At 37.3% G+C, this 19,496-nt stretch overlaps 1 protein-coding gene across 7 annotated transcripts in view; it reads right to left on the reverse strand.

The window, feature by feature from the left end:
- LOC105481062 (lysophosphatidic acid receptor 1) overlaps nt 1-19,496 on the reverse strand; it is a 170,417-nt gene that overhangs the window by 100,552 nt on the left and 50,369 nt on the right. For all 7 annotated transcript variants that reach the window (XM_011740347.2, XM_011740346.2, XM_011740345.3 and 4 more), the window contains 2 exons: nt 3,665-3,742; nt 2,265-2,412 (listed from right to left, as the gene is read on the reverse strand). In XM_011740347.2, coding sequence (XP_011738649.2) covers nt 2,265-2,309 — 45 coding nt within the window. In that variant the 5' untranslated portion in view covers nt 2,310-2,412; nt 3,665-3,742. The remainder of the gene's footprint in view (nt 1-2,264; nt 2,413-3,664; nt 3,743-19,496) is intronic.

Raw genomic sequence — 19,496 nt, forward strand, 5'->3', positions numbered from 1 at the left:
GATATTCACAAAATTTTGTATTTCTTGGTTTGCAACCAATGCTTCAATGAATATCTTTATACACTCCTTGGGCTCACGTGTGAGGGTTTTTCTAATGTAGATTCCAAGACAGCAGCAGGGCATGTGCAGTAATGTATAATTTGAATAGATACTGTTGAATTACCCTCCAGAGTAACTGTACCAATTTACTTTCCCACAGAGAATTTACAAGAGTACACATTTCCCCCAGTAATTGTATGAAATAGAACCTCTTTCTCCTTTGAGCAGTGTTAAACATTTTAATTAAATGAGTCATTTAGAAGTATTTCTATTCCTCACCAGCCGATAGGAGCTTGTGTAACAGAGAAGATGTATAGATAAGAAGAAGCTGTTGGAAATGCTGACAGATGACAGCAGCAACACCGGGATGTGGAAATGCCTTGTCTAGAAAACCTGCACTAGCCTAACTCACTTCACAAAAGGACTAAGAAGAGTCATTACATGGGAACAGCTTCTGTGGACTTTGAAATGGTGACCTCAGGTAACAGGCACTAAATCTCTTTGCCCATTCTCCAAGTCTCTCGGATACCAAAAAAGTCTACTGAAGATAAGGGAAACCAAACACCCAAAGTAAATGAAGTGTTGAAAGGACAATGGTCCACTTACCAGAAAGAGAAATGCATATGACGATGGTAACACTAAACATTCTGGAAAATAATACTGAAGGCCTTGGTACTTTATTCTGTATTCATATGATATGAATAAAGGGCTTTATTCATAAGATAAAATCCCAAGGTGGATAACAATGATGACATCCCAAATGGTGCTGAGGAGAAAACACTATACTATATGAAGGAAAAATGCCCCTTGTTCTCCTTTTTCCCTCTCCTTCTTCTCTCCCTCTCTCACAAACACACAAACCCCTATTAAAATACATACAAAATTGAAGAGCCTGCAAAATCATACTGAAAAAAACAGTGTGGAATAACGTTCTGTATCAAGTTCAAATTTCAATCAATATGGCTCTTTCTTGAAAGTATGCTTTTTTCTTCAAAGCTACCCGAGGCTGGGCACAGTGGCTCAGGCCTGTAATCGCAGCACTTTGGGAGGCCAAGGAGGTGGATCATTTGAAGTCAAGGGTTCAAGACCAGCCTGACCAACATGGTGAAACCCCATCTCTACTAAAATACAAAAATTAGCTGGGCTTGGTGGCAAGCGCCTGTAATCTCAGCTACTCGAGAAGCTGAGACAGGAGAATCACTTGAACCCAGGAGGCAGAGGATGCAGTGAGCCAAGATGACACCACTGCACTGCAGCCTGGGTACCAGAGCAAGGCTCCCTCTCAAAAAAATAAATAAATAAAAATAAAGTTGGCCAAAACTTGATTGTCACGAATGAGAGAGGAGGTCACACTATAGAAAGAAGATAAATGAAGAGTAAATGGGAAACTACACTTCCTGCGCACCTCGTATGCCTCTTGTATATAAACCATCATTTAATCCATGTAACCATCATGTGAGGAACGATTACATGAGAGAGATCTGAAGCTGAGAGAGGTTGGCATGACTAAGGCTTTTTATCCCGCAATCAGAGGAGCAGGGATGTGAACTGTGGCCTTATGACTCCAAAGTCTGTTTCCACATTGTACCCTGCTGCCTGCTGAATCTGAAAGAGTCCCGTGAATGCTTGATTAAATCAGGCTGTAAAATCATCCGAACAAAGACCATGTCCCTGCCGTATTACTGCTCTTCACTGGACAGAAAAAGATAACTCATACGATTGCTGTTCAGAAGTTCCTGGAATCGCATTTTGTTTTCAAAGTTCCCAGAACAGGTCAAGGCAAAAGAGTAAGTATAGGAGGAGGACGACAAGACAGCCCTCAAAAAACTTGTTAAAGTTAGATCCATTCTGATATATTTCATTAAACCCCACCCCAACCCCCAGCCCACAAAAAAAGCCAAGAGAGGAAAAGCAGCAGGGTTTACTACTGACTTATTTTGATTTAGAGTGTGATGCCTATAGTGACAGTCGGGCATCCTAAGCACTGAAAACCAAGGCCTCCTATGAACAGAGGCCAGTTCACTAAAATCACTTGTTCATTGTTCCAGCTGCTTCCTGAACTAAATGGCACCTCACTCACAAAAGGACCATTATTCAAATACTCACCAAATGATAGCGAGAGAGATATACATGATCCCTAGAGTCAAACACACTTCCTGAAACCCAGTTTAAATATTTGACAAACTTATGATTACGTCAGACCTCTGCTAGTCTGAAGCCCTTACCTGGGGCTGTGAAATTACAGGGATGGAAGTAGAGATGGCAGCCATGACAGCTCTGTGGTTGTAGATGGTGAATAGGCCCCAGAACTACGGGAGACAAATGTTCTTGTTTGCTGATCAGATCAAGGTCATGCTAGGAGAAGCTGTGTATCTGGAAAACAACAGGAAAACCCACATTTAGCATAAAAGGACTAGCATATGGGTGTGAAGTACCGTTGGCCAAAGGAGGTAAGAATCCCTAGAGTCAAGTTTCAAATACTAGCTTAATGCAAACAGAAAGCCTGTAGGGAAAAGCTAAGGTCTAAAAGCCATGACTTCTGTGCTATCTGTCCAAATACTCTTAAGTTGAGGAATTTTCATAGGTTTGAATCCAACATGCCAGGTAGATGTTTTGGGAAGACAGTTTCAAGTTGCAGAGCTGGGGAGGGTGAGTCGGTGGGAAAAGCCATCCTGCCATTAAATAATAAAGGAATTGAATAATCCATAGTGGAGAGCTGATGGCTTACATAGAGGGCAAAGGGAATGCAGTAACCACCCCCACTTATCTGAGGAGTGGATTCTAAGCCCCCCAGTGGATACTTGAAACGGTGGATAGTGGGTTAGGCGTGGTGGCTCAAGCCTATAATCTCAGCTCTTTGGGATGCCGAGAGGGAAGGATTACCTGAGGTCAGGAGTTTGAGACCAGCCTGGCCAACATGGCAAAACCCCATCTCTACTAAAAATACAAAAATTAGCCGGGCATGGTGGCACGTGCCTGTAATCCTAGCTACTCAGGAGGCTGAGGCAGGAGAATTGCTTGAATCTGGGAGGTGGAGGTCGCAGTAAGCCAAGATGGCAGCACTGCACTCCAGCCTGGGCGACGGAGCGAGACTCCATCTTTAAAAAATAGAAAAAGAAAAAGAAACTGTGAATAGTACCCAACCTTGTAAATAACAGAGACAGTTACTAAGTGACTAATGTGCAGGTAGCATATGTGGAGATGCAGGACAAAGGGATGAATCACATGGACAGTATGAGATTTCACCCACACTATCCAGAATGGAGTGCAATTTACAACTTGTGAATTGTTTATTTCTGAAATTTTTCATTTAATATTTTTGGACCAAGTTTGACTGCAGGTAACTGAAACCGTGGAAAGTGAAACTTCGGATAAGGGTGGACTACCATAATACCGTCAAGTAATTAGATATCACCCAGTCCAACCCCACCTATTTGCAGAAGAAAAAATTGAGGCTTAGAGAACAAAAGGGACTAGAGTCACACATTTAACGGTAGGACCAGTACTACAGCAGCAACTCCAATTCCCAGGCCTATATGAAACATAACAAAGTGAATGTGTTCCCTGCCTATATTTACTCAAGGAACTTAGTCACCGCTTTTAAGACTAAAGAAAGGCAAGATACCTGATGCTGTAGGAGTCAGTCCTGAGAAGTCAGGTACTCAGACAGGTGGATGGGGAGCTTCATAAATCAGATGTCCACCTGTGTGAGAAAGAGAACATTTCTAAAATCCTTTTGACATCCTCAAAGAGAGGATGCTAAATAAGCACAAAGTATAACCAAATCTTCTCTTATTCACATGTTCATTAAGAAAACTCAGAGAGATGCTAACTTCCGCACACTAAATCACGGCCCTAGTTCTGTCCAAAGGCTGATGTGACTCTTTCCACATTGCAATTTAGTCCAGAAGAAAAAAATTTTTCATTTTAAGAAAAGAATTTTTAAAAATTCTTTCATTTTTAAGAAACATTTTCATTTTCTGGTGATTTTCATACCCCCTAACAATATCCTTTCTTTTATTCAAAGACGTTATTGGCCGGGCACAGCAGCTCACGCCTGTAATCTCAAAACTTTGGGAGGTCAATGGGGGCAGATCATTAGAGGTCAGGAGTTTGAGACCAGCCTGACCAACATGGTGAAACTCCATCTCTACTAAAAATATAAAAATTAGCTGGGTGTGGTGGCACATGCCTGTAATCTCACCTACTCGGGAGGCTGAGGCAGGAGAACCACTGAAACCCAGAAGGCGGAGGTTGCAGTGAGCCGAGATCATGCCACTGCACTCCCGCCTGGGCAACAGAGTGAGACTCCGTCTAAAAAAAAAAAAAAAAAAAAAAAAAAAAAGAGTTATTGAGCATCAATAGGGAACTGGGCGCACAAGAAGTAAGGCTAAGCCAACCTTGCCTTTAAGGAGCTTTTGTCAGTAAATACGCTTTCTAGTTTCACCAGCATGCAAGATGATACCTGAGCACCTTTTTTCTCTTTTTTTTTTTTTTTTTTTTTTGAGACAGAGTTTTTGTTGCCCAGGCTGGAGTACAATGGCCCGATCTCGGCTCACAGCAACCTCTGCCTCCCAGGTTCAAGCAGTTCTCCTGCCTCAGCCTCCCGAGTAGCTGGAATTGCAGGCATGCAGCACCACGCCCGGCTAATTTTGTTCTTCTTTTTTTTTAAGTAGAGATGGGATTTCTCCATGTTGAGGCTGGTCTCGAACTCCTGACCTCAGGTGATCCGCCCGCCTCGGCCTCCCAAAGCACAGGCGTGAGCCACCGCACCTGGCTACCTGAACACTTTTTAAACTATTGGGAAATGATAATTTTCATAATAGTAAAAGTAATGAACCAGAGGTCACAAGATCCAAATCTTGTATGCTAGGAACTGTGCAGTTAGACATTTAATCCAAGTCCTTTGTCCCCCAAATCCCATGGTGCTACCCTATATTAGCTCAGGAATACAGGGCAAATGAGAGGCTCAGAAGTGCTGCTTTTCTAAGAAATAATCTAGGTTTGACAGCAACTTTTATAAGCTTAAATTTAATTGCTACATTTTTGTGCAGTATCCTTCATACTACAGTTTCAATCACTTTAGGTTCTAGCTGCTTAGAACTATAGAGCCCTCCTATTTTCTTCTCCCATTCGAGCAATTATTTTCATTGACAAATAAGTAGTAAAGTTATCAAGCTATCTTGTCATGACATTCAACAGCAAATTCCACAGCTGCCCTGTGACAATACTGATGTTCTCCTTAGTCCCAGTTATAGGAACAAATAAGACTTGTTTATCACACTGTGAAAGTAAATAAACAACCCAGGAGAAAAGTATACGTATACAGGAACTTTCTTTTTTCAAGATGACTGCTAGAGTGCCGAACTTACCCAAGAAAATTACAGGAACCCCAAGGTGCACTGTTTTATATTGAACTTATTCCTAGCATTATTTTTTGCCCACTCCTACTTTCATTTTTCCTTTCTCCCTCTTATGTATTTATAATTCACATTATCTTGTTCTATGTGACATAAATGAATATATCAATAATATAACTATAAAGCAAAAAATCAAGCACACAACATTCCATTCTTAAGGATGCATACTATATGCTCAGGTCTAACATCATTTCACCAAGCTATGTCATTAAGCAATAGAACCTTAAAATATATTCAATATTCAGAATATAGAGAGTTGCCTGAAAGGTAAATAGAGGCAGCTAGCTTATAGTAAGGAAAGCGATATAGAAATGGATGAGATCCACCAAACAAATATGTCATATGGCGTTATTACTAACAACAGCAGAGGGAAAGATGGGAGACTGGGATTTAATGAAAGGCCACTGGATGCTGAGCTTTGGAGCAGTAATTTACCCTAGAGTTTGAAGCAGATACTATTCAATTATTTTACAAGGGAGACATCTGAGGCTTTGAAAAGTATTGTGAGATTATGCAACATACCCCCAGTCACACAGTCAGGAACTGAAAGAGCTGAGGTATGAACCAGGGCCTACGCTAAGATTCATACTCTTTCCACAGGCCAATACTCCAAGTGATCAAAGATTAAAAAGAGATGGAAAGCATGTGGAATCTTTAAGCAAAAATGTCAGATAAAAAATGGAGAAAGTAGGATGAAAGTCAGATGACTTGCAGAGTGACCCTGAGACAGAGAACCTTGTGCTCCTCTCATCTATATAAAATTTTAATCATGTGACCCTCATTTGGATGTTTCATTTCCTTGAGATGCCTAATAAACATGACAGATGGTTAGTTTCACATTTTCAAGAAGAAAATAAGACAGAAAATTAACTTCCTTCTCCTAAAACATGAGACATGTCTAATTTTGTTGAACCTATTCACACATTACGAGAATGCTTTATAAAATAGCGTATGGTTACTTTGCCAAATACAAGGGCTGAACGACATTTAACTTCAAAGGTACAAATCAGTTTTCTTTTGGGAGCAAAGTCTTAAAATTATATTATGAAATCTATTTGCTTCTCAACTTATTTATGAAACTGCACAAATCATGGGGGAACTAAAGACAAAAAAGACATCACCCTAAGTAATCATGCCATGCAGTATCTAGCTGAGCAAGCTGGTTCACTTTGACAGACAAACTCCCTGCCTTACCAGAGCCCCAGACTGTCAACTAGAGAGTTGCACAATAATTTTTAAGGAAATACACCCCGGGCAGGGCGTGGTGGCTCACATCTGTAATCCTAGCACTTTGAGAGGCCGAGGCGGGTGGATTATGAGGTCAGGAGTTCAAGACCAGCCTGGCCAAGATAGTGAAACCCCATCTCTACTGAAAATACAAAAAAGAAAAACAAAAAGAAAAAGAAAATTAGCTAGGTATGGTGGCAGGCACCTGTAATCCCAGCTGCTCAGGAGGCTGAGGCAGAGAACTGCTTGAATCCAGGAGGCAGAAGTTGCAGTGAGCCAAGATCACACCACTGCACTCCAGCCTGGGCAACAGAATGAGACTAAGAAACATACCCCTCTGAACTCTTCCAAGTACTTCGACACCTGTGCTGCAACTCTTCTAGCCTGCCATCAACCTAACTCTCCATTTCCTTTGCTTGAGCTTCAAAACTATGTTCTAGCCATAGAAAACCATGAAGCAATGTGGGTTTGCCCGGCTGACATCAGGCTCTCCAACTGCCCTTGGAGCATTACTGTTGCCCCTTCTCTTCTTTCCTAGTTGTCTCCATTTTCTATTCTCCTAGGCATCTCTTCTCATCTATATTTCTCTTCTCAAAACCGTAAAATTACCTCTAATGCCTCTCACTTGCAAAAGATGAGCTTTGTCATCTATTTATTTATTGGATCATTCATCCATTCCTTTATAATCACTGGGTCTAAATTACCTCAGTATCCCCCTACAATTCAAATCTCATGTATAAAATACAATTTCCAAATAAGAAAGCTATAAGCGTATTTTTTTGTGCCAGATTACCAAAGAAATGACCAGCTGATTATAAGACAGGAAATATCCTGAATCAGCCCTGGAAACTAGAGATAGATCTTAAACATTCAGAAATATATACTTGAAAGAATCAACATGGGAGGTTGACAAAAGGACTAAAACACGATATCCTCTTCATGTGAAACTGCAACTGCACGACCAGAAAATAAGCAAATGAGAATCCACCAAACCCATAATGATACCCCTAGTTCAGTGGGATGGGGGCGCTGAAGCCCAGGGAGACTCGGGGTACATTTAAAATACACTAACTCCTTTAAAAGGGTTCCTGGCTTCAGAGGCCAGCCAAGCAAGTAACCTCTGGCTGCATTTACTTCTGGTTGACAGGTGGCTATGATGACTACCACGGAAAACACGTGAGAAAAAGACACTCCCAGCTGGCTCCTGGCAACGGCAGCCACGCCAAGTGACAATGACCTTGCTAATTACTGAGTGCCACACCAAATACCTAAAAGAAAGTCTCTGGTTTGAGGCAAACTTCCCTGTGATTACTTCTGGAACTGATGCTGGCACTTTTCCCAGGCCTCACAGGAATATGAATTCATAATTGGTAAATTAATCTACTACAAATGTAACCTTTTTCCTTTGTCTGGACTTGAGTCAAATAGTGACTCATCCAAGTTTCTTGAAAGAACACAGGGTTGCTAACGCATGCGGGGCTTAAAACCTAGATGAGTTGATAGGTGCAGCAAATCACCATGGCACATGTATACCTATGTAACAAACCTGCATGTTCTGCACATGTATCCTGGAACTTAAAGTAAATTTTTAAAACAAAAAGAGAAGGAAGGAAAGAAGGAAGGGAGGGAGGGACGGAGGGAGGGAGGAACACAGGGCAATACCCGATACTGAATATGCGTTGACTTCCCTAAGGATAAGCAAAGGAGAAAAATCTAAATCCACCAAGCAAATAGAACACATTATGGTTCAAAAAAGGGGAAGATTCTAGAATCAGAGAAAATATTTACTTAAGAAATAGGTATACTACATAAAAGAGAAAACTCTATTAACAGAAAATTTCTAGCTCATGTTCTTAAAATTCCAGGGGACATTTGCACATAGAGCAGGTAGTCATAGAAAGAAACGTGAGACCAGAAAAGAGTGTGTGTTAACCAGAAAAGAAAATCTGAATTATGAACTTGAATAAAAGCAACCAATGAAGCAGAAAGTAGAATATTTTTAAAAAGCAAAAAATAAAATTAGTGATGCAAAAGATAAAACAGACTTTTCAGAGGTGGTTGGGGGAAGCTACATGGGTAAAGATTTTTGCCTTCATCCCCAAAACAGAATAGATGAACAAAAAGCAATAAAGGAGGAAAGAAGAAACCATCATTGCTGAAACCAGGAAAGGACAAATTTATTCTCAAAACTTTAGAAAACTATTATAGATGAACAACAATTTAGATAAAATGGGGAAATTTTTCAGACTGTGTATCATTCTTCAGAGAGCCCTATGGTCTGATAGAAACAAAATAGAAAAAATTCCTGAACCCCAAACCTGGAGGAACAAGATGAGATACAGGCAGGCTAGAGCTGAAGCTTGTATTGTTTCTTATTATCTCTTCCCTGTATTGGAGCTAAATAGCATCTGAAGCCAGTCTTACACCATCTAAGGCCTGAGGCTGAAGGATTTTTCTCTCTGGAATCTGAGCAGATGAATAGGTTTAACAATAGTAACATCAAGAATAATATATTGCACTTATTCAAACAAAAACAGGATGCTTAAAAAGTGGTAATTCAAAATTCTAAAAAAGTTGTTCTCACAGAAGTATAGAGCAAAGTGGTAGTTACCAAAGGCTGGGGTGGTTGTGGGGAGAGGAAGTTGGGAAGATGTTGATCAAAGGATACATATTTACAGTTAGACAGGAGGCATAAGGTCAGATCTACTGCAGTTAGGAGGAATAAGGTCAGATCTATCATGTAGGATGGTGACTATAGATAATGATGATACATGGTATTCTTGGAAAATGCCAAGGCAGTGGATGTTAACTGTTCTTACCACAAAAAAATGAAGACTATGTGAAGTAATGCATTTGTTAATTAGCTAGACTTAACCATTCTGCTATGTACGTGTGTGTGCGTGTGTATATATATATTTCAAAATATCATGTTGTGTATGATAAATACATATAATTTTATACGTCAATTTTTAAGAATTTCAAAAAAAATTCAGTAGACAGACTGGAATATAACTTTAAGGAATGTGTCCAAAATGTAGAGTTTAAAAAAAAAAAAGTAAAGGAGACTAGAACAGTAAAAGTGAGAAGGCTACAAAATGAGTCCAGAAGGTCTAATAGTCAAATAGAATTCCAGAATAAAAGAGTAAAGGAAATGGGGGTGGGAGTGAAGTCAAATGACTAACTCAAAATATTTCCTAAAATGTAAGGTCATAATTGTGCAGACTGTAAGGGCTCACTGAGTGCCTACCTGCCCATTTCATTTGATTTCAATATGCCCACATTAAACACAGTATCGGTCATCAAGAGTTGTATTTTTTTAACTGTAAGGATATTAAAAAGGTCCTATAAAATATCATAAAGCAGGTAGGGAAGCTCATAAGCAAAGGATTAGGAATCAGAAAGTCTTTGGACTTTTCAACAGCAACCCTGAAAGCTAGAATACAATGAAGCAATGAGGAAGGCAGTTTACAAGCTAGAACTCTATTGGCGGATATTCTTCTGCAAAGCAGAGAGGAAACTAGGAAAAAGACAGGCATGTGATACAGGAAACAGGAGTCCAATACAGGAGTGGGAAAAAAGGGAACTCCTGACATAATTGCGAAGGGAAATCCTTGGGTGATACACAAGAAGACTCAAGAAGTAGTATATCAAGAGGAGATTTGGATAACCAAGAGCGTTTAGGGCTGAATGAGTAAAAAGCCCATAGAAAACTAAGCAAACATCAAAAGAACAATTAGTTTAAATAAAACAAAAAATTTGCAGAAGAGGAAAAGGATTCAAAGAATTCTACATGGCTCAGATATGAAAGGCATTAACAAAGTCATCATCCTATTAACACTGAATAATGGCCTAGTCAAAATTTTGACCTAACTATACTAAGACAAGGAGGTTCAGGATGGGAGTATGTGAACGGTACACTTTGCACATGGTACATCTCTAAATGTTCAAAACTAGGAAGACAAAAAGAAATAAAAATCTTAGAATTCCACAAAGTACATATTTCAAAATATATTCACAATTTTAAAAATTTTCAAAAAGAAGTAAAAAAAAAAATCTTACAGATTCAATGCAAATATCAAATGAGGCTGCTAAAACAACTGACAGTGGTCTCTGGGGAAGATAAAATTGTAGGAAGGGAGCAAGGACTCCTCTTTCCTGGCAAGCCTCAGAGCTACTTGACACTTTAAATTACATACATCCTGTCATTTGCAGCAACAGGGATGAGCCTTGAGGACTGTATGTTAAGCGAAGTCAGGCACAGAAAGATAAATACTGCAATGTTCTCACTCCTATGAGGGAGCTAAAAAAGTTTATCTCACAAAAGTAGAGAGTAGGATAGTGCTTACTAGATACTAGGAAGCCTAGGGAACAGGGAGGGATAGCGAGAGTTTGGTTAACGGATATACAAAGTTACACCTAGATAGCAAGAATAACTTCTAGTGTTCTATAGATCTGAAGAGTGACTTATAGCAAACAACAATTTATTGTATTTTTTCAAATAGCTAGAAGAAAGGACTTTGACTGTTACCCATATAATGATGAAGGTTTGAGGTGATAGATATGTTAATTACCTTAATTTGATCATTACACATTGTATGCATGTATCAAAATATCACACTATATCCCATAAATATGTATAACTGTACATCAATTAAAATGAATATATTAAAAGATAATATAGAGGAACAAATCCCAAGCATCATTTAATTTCTTCTGTAAATAACTCAGCATAAAATATACGTTGTAAATAACTTTATGTTAACTAATTTAGTTGTTTTGTCCTTAAAAGAACTCTTGTATAAGGAAACTACCTTACCATCATCACACTTAAAAAATTAACCAGAGGTACTTGATATCATCAAATATTCAGTAATTTCACAATCCCCTAATTTTCTTATAACTTTTAACACTTTGGTTGGTTGAATCAGAATTCAAATAAAGCACATACATTTCTTTTCTTTCTTTTTTTTTTTTTTTAAGAAAAGGAGGAAGAGAGACAGGCAGTGCTGCATAGTAGTTACAAGTACAGTACGCTAGGGAATCCAACTGCCTAGGTTCAAATCCTTGTCTTGCCAGTGTGACCTTGGGCAGGTTATGTCATGTCTCCTTGTCTCAGTTTCTCCTCTGTAAAATGGGTATGATAATAGTAAGGTTGCCACATATAACTGTAAGAACTGAATTGATTAATATACCTAAGACACCTGCAGTAATACTTATGATACTGTGAACAATATAGTGAACATGGTAAAAGTGATAGCTAGAATTGTTTGCCAAATAAAGTATCTACCTATATATTTTTAAATTATAAAAATTTACAAGTTTGATTTTTAAGTTTTTTAGGAAAATTTTAAAAATTAATAATAACATTGCAGAAACTAAAAATTTAAAACTACAAAAGACAGAAGTGCCACTGCAGAAAACTGAGTTGGTGCCATGGAAGTCTGGCTTGGGAAAAAGTACATGTACTTACAATAATGGAATTTACTAGATTGATTAGAAATTATGGACATACAGAATCTGCAAAGAACTTAAACAAATTTACAAGAAGAAAACAACCTCATCAAAAAGTGGGCGAAGGATATGAACAGACACTTCTCAAAAGAAGACATTTATGTAGCCAACAAACTTATGAAAAAATGTTCATCTTCGCTGGTCATTAGATAAATGCAAATCAAAACCACAATGAGATACCATCTTACGCCAGTTAGAATGGTGAGCATTAAAAAGTCGGGAAAAAACAGATGCTGGAGAGGATGTGGGGAAATAGGAATGCTTTTATGCTGTTGGTAGGAGTGTAAATTAGCTCAACCATTGTGGAAGACAGTGTGGCAACTCCTCAAGGATCTAGAACTAGAAATACCATTTGACCCAGCAATCCCATTACTGGGTATATACCTAAAAGATTATAAATCATTCTACTATAAAGACACATGCACACATATGTTTATTGCAGCACTGTTCACAATAGCAAAGCCTTGAAACCAACCCAAATGCCCATCAATGATAGACTGGATAAAGAAAATGTGGTACATACACACCATGGAATACTATGCAACCATAAAAAAGGATGAGTTCATGCCCTTTGCAGGCACAGGGAGGAAACTGGAAACCATCACTCTCAGCAAAGTAATACAAGAAGAGAAAAACCAAACACCACATATTCTCACCCATAAGTGGTAGCTGAACAATGAGAACACATGTACACAGGGAGGGGAACATCACACACTAGGGCCTATCACAGGGTGGTGGACTGGGGGAGGTATAGCATTAGGAGAAATACCTAATGTAAATGACAAGTTGATGTGTGCAGCAAACCAACATGGCACATGTATACCTATGTAACAAACCTGCATGTTGTGCACATGTACTCCAGAACTTAAAGTAAAATAATAAAATATAAAAATAACAAAAATTTAAAAAGAAATTATGGATATAAATTACAGAACACAAAGATTCAACATAATCGGCACACTTGAGAAAAATAAGTGGAACAGAAGTTACTTAGCGATAAAAGTAAACTTTCCTAACTCCTACAACTCAAAATCAAAAACAAGCAACTTAAAAATTGGGCAAAATACTTGAGTAGACACTTCTACAAAAATGTACACACACACACACACACACACACACACACACGGCCAAACATGAAGAGATGTTCAACATCACTAATCATCAGTAAAATGCAAATCAAAATAGTAAGATAACATCTGACACCATTAAGATAGCCATTATCAAAATAAGAAAAGAAGTATTAGCAAGGATGCGGACAAACTGGAACCCTTTGGCACGGCCGGTGGGACCAAAAATGGTACAATCAGTGTGGAAAACAGTATAGAGGTTCCTCAAAAAATTAAAAATAGAATTACCATATGATTTAGCAATCCCACCTCTGGGTATATATCCAAAATAATTGAAAACGATCTTTCAAAGAGATATTTGTATACCCATGTTCAAAGTAGCATTATCTACGAGAGCCAAGAGGTAGAAGCAACCCAAGTTTTCAACAACAGATGAACAGACATAAACTAAATTGGTATATACATACAATGGATTATCATCCAGCCTTCAAAAGGATATTCTGGCATATGCTGTGACATAGATGAACCCTGAAGACATTATGCTAGTGAAATAAGCCAGTCAAAAAAGGACAAATACTCCACATATATCAGATAGCTAATAGAGTAGTCAAATTAATAGAGACAAAGTACAGTAGTACTTGCCAGGGACTGGGGGAGAAGGATGAATGAGAAATTGCTGTATAATGGGTATGGAGTTTCAGTTTTACAAGATGAAAAGAGTTCTGGAGATTGGTTGCACAACAGTCTGAATACACTTAACACTACTGAACTACACACTTAAATGGTTAAGAGGGTAAATTTTATGTTATATGTATTTTACCACGATTAAAAATTCCAGGAAAACTATGAAGTAAATGATAACTGAAAAACAAGTTTAAGTTAATAAGCTTTAAAAATTAAAAGAAATCCCATTAAAAAAATCAAATGGGGAAAATAAATCAAATCATAATGGGGAAAAAAAAATGGGCTGGACACAGCCATTAACCTCACCCCAACAAATAAGATGAAGGAATAAATTTCAAGATTTTGTCAGAAATACGGAATGATTCAAAAATTCTACAGCCAATCAAGCCTTTGTTTACCTGCAATAACAAAAACAAGCCACTTTTAATATTTTTAATTTTTGTGGGTACATAGTAGGTGTATATATTCATGGGGTATACAGGCTATTTTGATGCAGGCATGCGATATGTAATAGTCACATCAGGGTAAATGGGTTATGCATCACCTCAAGCACTTATCCTTGCTTTGTGTTACAAACAATCCAATAATCCAATTATACTTTTAATTATTATTAAATGTGCAATAAATTCACCCTGTTGTGCTACCAAACACTAGATCTTATTCATTCTATTTAACTATATTTTTGTACCCATTAACCAACCCACCTTCCTAACCTCTCATAACTATCCTTCTATTTTTAATCACCATACATTCAATTGTTTTAATTTTTTTAGTTCCTACAAATAAGAATATGCAAAGTTTGTCTGTGACTAGCTTATTTCACTTAACACACATAGTTGAAATACGTGTAACTAATAAGCTAAGATGAAAACTACAGAAAATCACAAGAAAAAGGACACCATTCTTCACCTTTTGAGAAAGGAGCCAATCAGTACTATTTCATTTCTAAAGTTGATAAAATCAGAATTTCTGGTTTAAAGAATCGGAAAAAGGAAAGGGGAAAACAGAATGACAGAGATACGGCCATGCTAAACTTTTTATCTGGATTACTTATCCCTACTACCGACTCTATCCCCTTCACTGACAGTGAAGCAAATGGTTTAGCTGGGATGAAGGAGGCTATGGGTCCATTTGCTTCACATGCAGATTCAGGACAAAGAAATCAGAAATGCATTTGAGAAACTAAATGACTACCTTATGTTTTGTTTTAAAATACCATCGCCACCTGTGGCTACAGGCTACTTTCCTCTCTGTGGCTTTCCTCTTTTCCTCAAAGCATCAGGCCTTCAGTGTACTCACAGGATACAATATATTTCATGTTCATAAATCCTTTTTCACAAATAAGATCAGTCTTTTCATTTGCTTCTCCAGCTTTTCAATTAGACCTTTTATTCTCAAATTGGTCTAAAAGTCTATCATTTTTTCTACAGGGCACAGAGCTGATGCATTCCAAGGAAGAAATACAACTAGCCCATCCTGCGCACACTGAATGCAGAGAGAGAAACACAATTAACACAATTGCGCCATTTTACATGTATTTTATCAGGTCAGGGTACAGTATTCTAGAAGCTGGAGAAACTGACCAAAACTTATATAAGTAAACTCACTGTCTTAATTTCAAAGACTGTATTGCCAGCTATATAGTTTTCATTTTAGAAGTGGTCCTGATGGATAGGAACGCTATCCTTACACTTACCAAAATAACCAAGAATTGTAAAATTCAAATTATGGAGATTACTATCTTAGAATAAGTGTCACCATGAAGGCAAAGGATATATTGGCCAAACTGTTTAGCCTCAAGGTCAAGCTAGTTTGTGTTACAATGCTTAGAAAATGGGAGAAAATCTCTACTTAGAAGTAGTAAATCAGGAACGGCCCTGGAACTACAGATTTCTGAGTTGGAGAAAATTGAACTCAAGGGAGTGTGATCAGTCATGAAGGCAGAGAGCAAGAAGAGAAGGAATGAGATCTACATTTTAAGGGAAAATGAAGAAGATTCAACAAAGAAGACTGAAAAAAAAAATCCTCTTGAAAAGTAGAATTCTACTCTGAGTAAGAGACAGACTTCATTCTGCCCTGTTTCTTTCCGGAGTCGTCTAAACTCTTGATCTTCTTAGTGTGTACATGCCATGACCCTCAGCCATTTGCATAGGGACCTAGACCAATTCAAATATAAATTAGAATTAGGATTTTCACCTACAGGAGAAGCACCCTACAGGGTGGATACATTTCTACTGAGGGCGCCACTGTGCCAAGCTGGGGTGTTTTCAGTCCATGGTTTTCAGAACAAGGAGAATTACAACCTCTATAACCAAGCTTCAGCCAGCCTAGACTCTTCCAACCACTGATGAGTCTTGAAAAATATTTTATTCTAAGAGTAAGTGCATGTTTCTAACATCAGAAGTAATTCTCAGCCAAGTGTGGTGGCTCGTGCCTATAACTCCAGCACTTTGAGAGGCCAAGGCCGGAGGACTGCTTGAGTCCAGGAGCTGGAGACCAGCCAGGGCAATATAGTGAAACTCTGACTCTACAAAAATTAAAATAAAACAAAAATTTAAAAAGTAAACTATTCTTTAAAAAAAAGAAAACCAGTAATTCCCAAATGGCCTAAAATAGAAGGAATGTGAATATATGAAGTGAAGGAAAGAAAAACGGAAGAAAAGAGACCAATGGGGGTGGAAACAAAGTGTGGAAATAGCTAGTCAGAATATAGAAGTCTGTGGCTGTGGGAAGTGAAGTGATTCAGCACTGAATAACAGTGTTCGATAGCAGAGGGTTCTCTTAACAGAGACGTCTTTCATTATTTAAGGTTTCAAGTAGCTTAAAATTCAAGCACCTTTGGGAGAAGGAATCAAAATACTGAGTGCTTGAAGGATTGTGATTTGAAACTGCCTCAACATAAGAAAGTCATCCTTTAAAGATGGTTTTCTGATGTGTTTATATACAAAGTATAAGAAAATAGGCACTCAAATAAATTTCTGGTATAGGTGAAACTGTCGTAACCTTTCTGGAATGCTAATATTAGGGATACGTGTGTATATGTATGGTTAGCATCAAGATCCTAAAAAGTATGCTGAATCAGAAGGCATGTGATTCCACCACTAGGAATTTATACTGTGGGAACAATATAAAGGACAAAGAGTTTGGTACAAGGATGCTTAATGCAATATCATGTATGATAGGAAAATTTTAGGAACAGTCTAAGCATCGAGTAATACAGTACTTGGCAACCTTGTTATTAAAACTACATTTACATTCAATTCAACTATCATATAATATCTATTCAATTATGTTTATTCTATATAATATATTGCATATATAATAGGTATTATTTTCAGTTATATAATACATATGTTTATATAATATATATGTTTATATAATATTTCAACCACCAATAATTTCATCTCTAGCACTATCAATAACACTCCCTACTCCCTGGCTCCCTACTCACCAAATTATTCTTTAAAAACCTCAGTCTCCAAATTTGGGGGGAGACTGATTTGAGTAATAAAACTCCAGTCACCCATTCAGCTGGCTCTATAAGAATTAAACTCTTTCACTATTGCAATTCTCCTGTCTTGATAAATCAGTTCTATCTGGAGAGTAGGTAAGGAGAACTCATTGGGCAGTTACACCATAGAAAACCCTGTGTAACCTGCACATATATATAAAAAGTTGGTCCTCCATATCTATGGGTTTCACATACCATGAATACTGTATTTTTGATCTGCATTTGGTTGGAAAAAAGTATGCATATAAATGGATCTGCACAGTAGAAACCCATGTTGTTCACGGGTCAACTGTACATGTATTTGGAGTCCCCAAAGGAAAGAAGGAGAGTGAAAAAACAAGGATAAAAATAAAAACTGTAAACCCACAGACTCAACAAGCTCAACGAAGCATAAGCACAAGAAACAAAAAATAATTAATGCACAATCAAATTTACAAAACCATAGCAATGAAATCTTTGAAGTCACTGGATTAAAAAAAAAAAAAAAAAAGACATGTAGCATAGAGAGGAACAAGGATAAGAATGACAGCAGATTTCTCATCAGAAACAATCCAAGCAAAAAGACGGGGGATCAACATCTTTAACATAATGGGAAGTGGGGGGAACAATCAATCTAGAATTTTATACACATAAAAAATGTTCAGAGGTGAAAGTAAAACAAAAACATTTTCAAACATACAAAAGGTGAAAGAATTCATAAGCAGACATTGGACTATAAGAAATGTTAAAAAGAAGTTCATCAGACAGAAGGAAAATTATACCACATGAAAACATGGATCCTCATAAAGAAATGAAGGATACCAAAAATATTAATAGTAATAACATGGATAAATATAAAAACCATTTTATTATATAAGTATCTTAAAAATATAATTGACAACAACTCATAGAAAGAAAAAATATTTGCAAATCATAAGGGACTTGTATCCAGAATAAAGAACTCCTGCAATTCAATAATAAAAAGACAAGCTAATTTTAAAATGATCAAATATCTGAATAGATATTTTTCTAAGAAAATAGACAAATGGCTAACAAGAATATGAAAAGACACTGGATATCCTTTAGCCATTAGGGAAACAAAAGTCAAATCCACACTTCATAACTACTAAGATGGCTATAATTTAAAAGACATAATAACAAATGTTGGTAAGAATGTGAGGAAATTGGAAACCTTATACATTGCTGATGGGAATATAAAAGGTGCAGCCACTGTGAAAATCTGGTAGTTCCTCAAAATATTAAATAGCATTTTCATATGACCTAGCAATTCCACTCCTAAGTATATGCCCAAAAGAACTGAAAATATATATCCACACAAAAACTTCTCCAAGAATATTCACAGAAGCATTACAGAATCATCAAAAAGTAGAAATAATCCAAATGTCTATCAACTGTTGAAAGGATAAAGTTAAATACGGTATTTTCAAACAATGGAATATTATTGGGCAACAACAACAAAGGAAAGAAAGATACATACTACAACATGCAGTATTGTGTATTTTTTTCTAAGTGAAAAGCCAATCAAAAAAGGCCACAAATATATGAGCCTGTTTACATGAAACGTCCAAGATAAGTAAATCTATGAGAAAGAAAGTAGATTCGTGTTTTTCAGGAGTTTGGAAGAGGATAAATAGGGAGTGATTGAAAACAAGATATGAGGTTTCTCTTGGAATGATAAACATTTTCTGAGCTTGATTGGGGTGATAGTTGCACATTATCTATCTATCTATGTATCTATCTATGTATCTATCTATGTATCTATGTATCTATCTATCTATCTATCTATCTATCTGTCTATCTATCTGGAGGCAAGGATTGGCTATGTTGCCCAGGCTGGCCTTAAACTCCTGCACTCAAGTGATCCTGTCTCAGCGTCATGAATAGCTGGGACTACAGGCACATGCCACTGCTGCAGAACTCTTAATATATCAAAAACTACTGAATTTTAAATGGTTGGCTTTTATGGTATTAAATTATATCTCAATAAAGTTGTTCTAAAAAAAGATAATGAAAATAATAACAATAGAGTTTTTTACA

Source organism: Macaca nemestrina, chromosome 14 (genome assembly GCF_043159975.1).
Source record: "Macaca nemestrina isolate mMacNem1 chromosome 14, mMacNem.hap1, whole genome shotgun sequence".
Classification (NCBI taxonomy): Eukaryota; Metazoa; Chordata; class Mammalia; order Primates; family Cercopithecidae; genus Macaca; species Macaca nemestrina.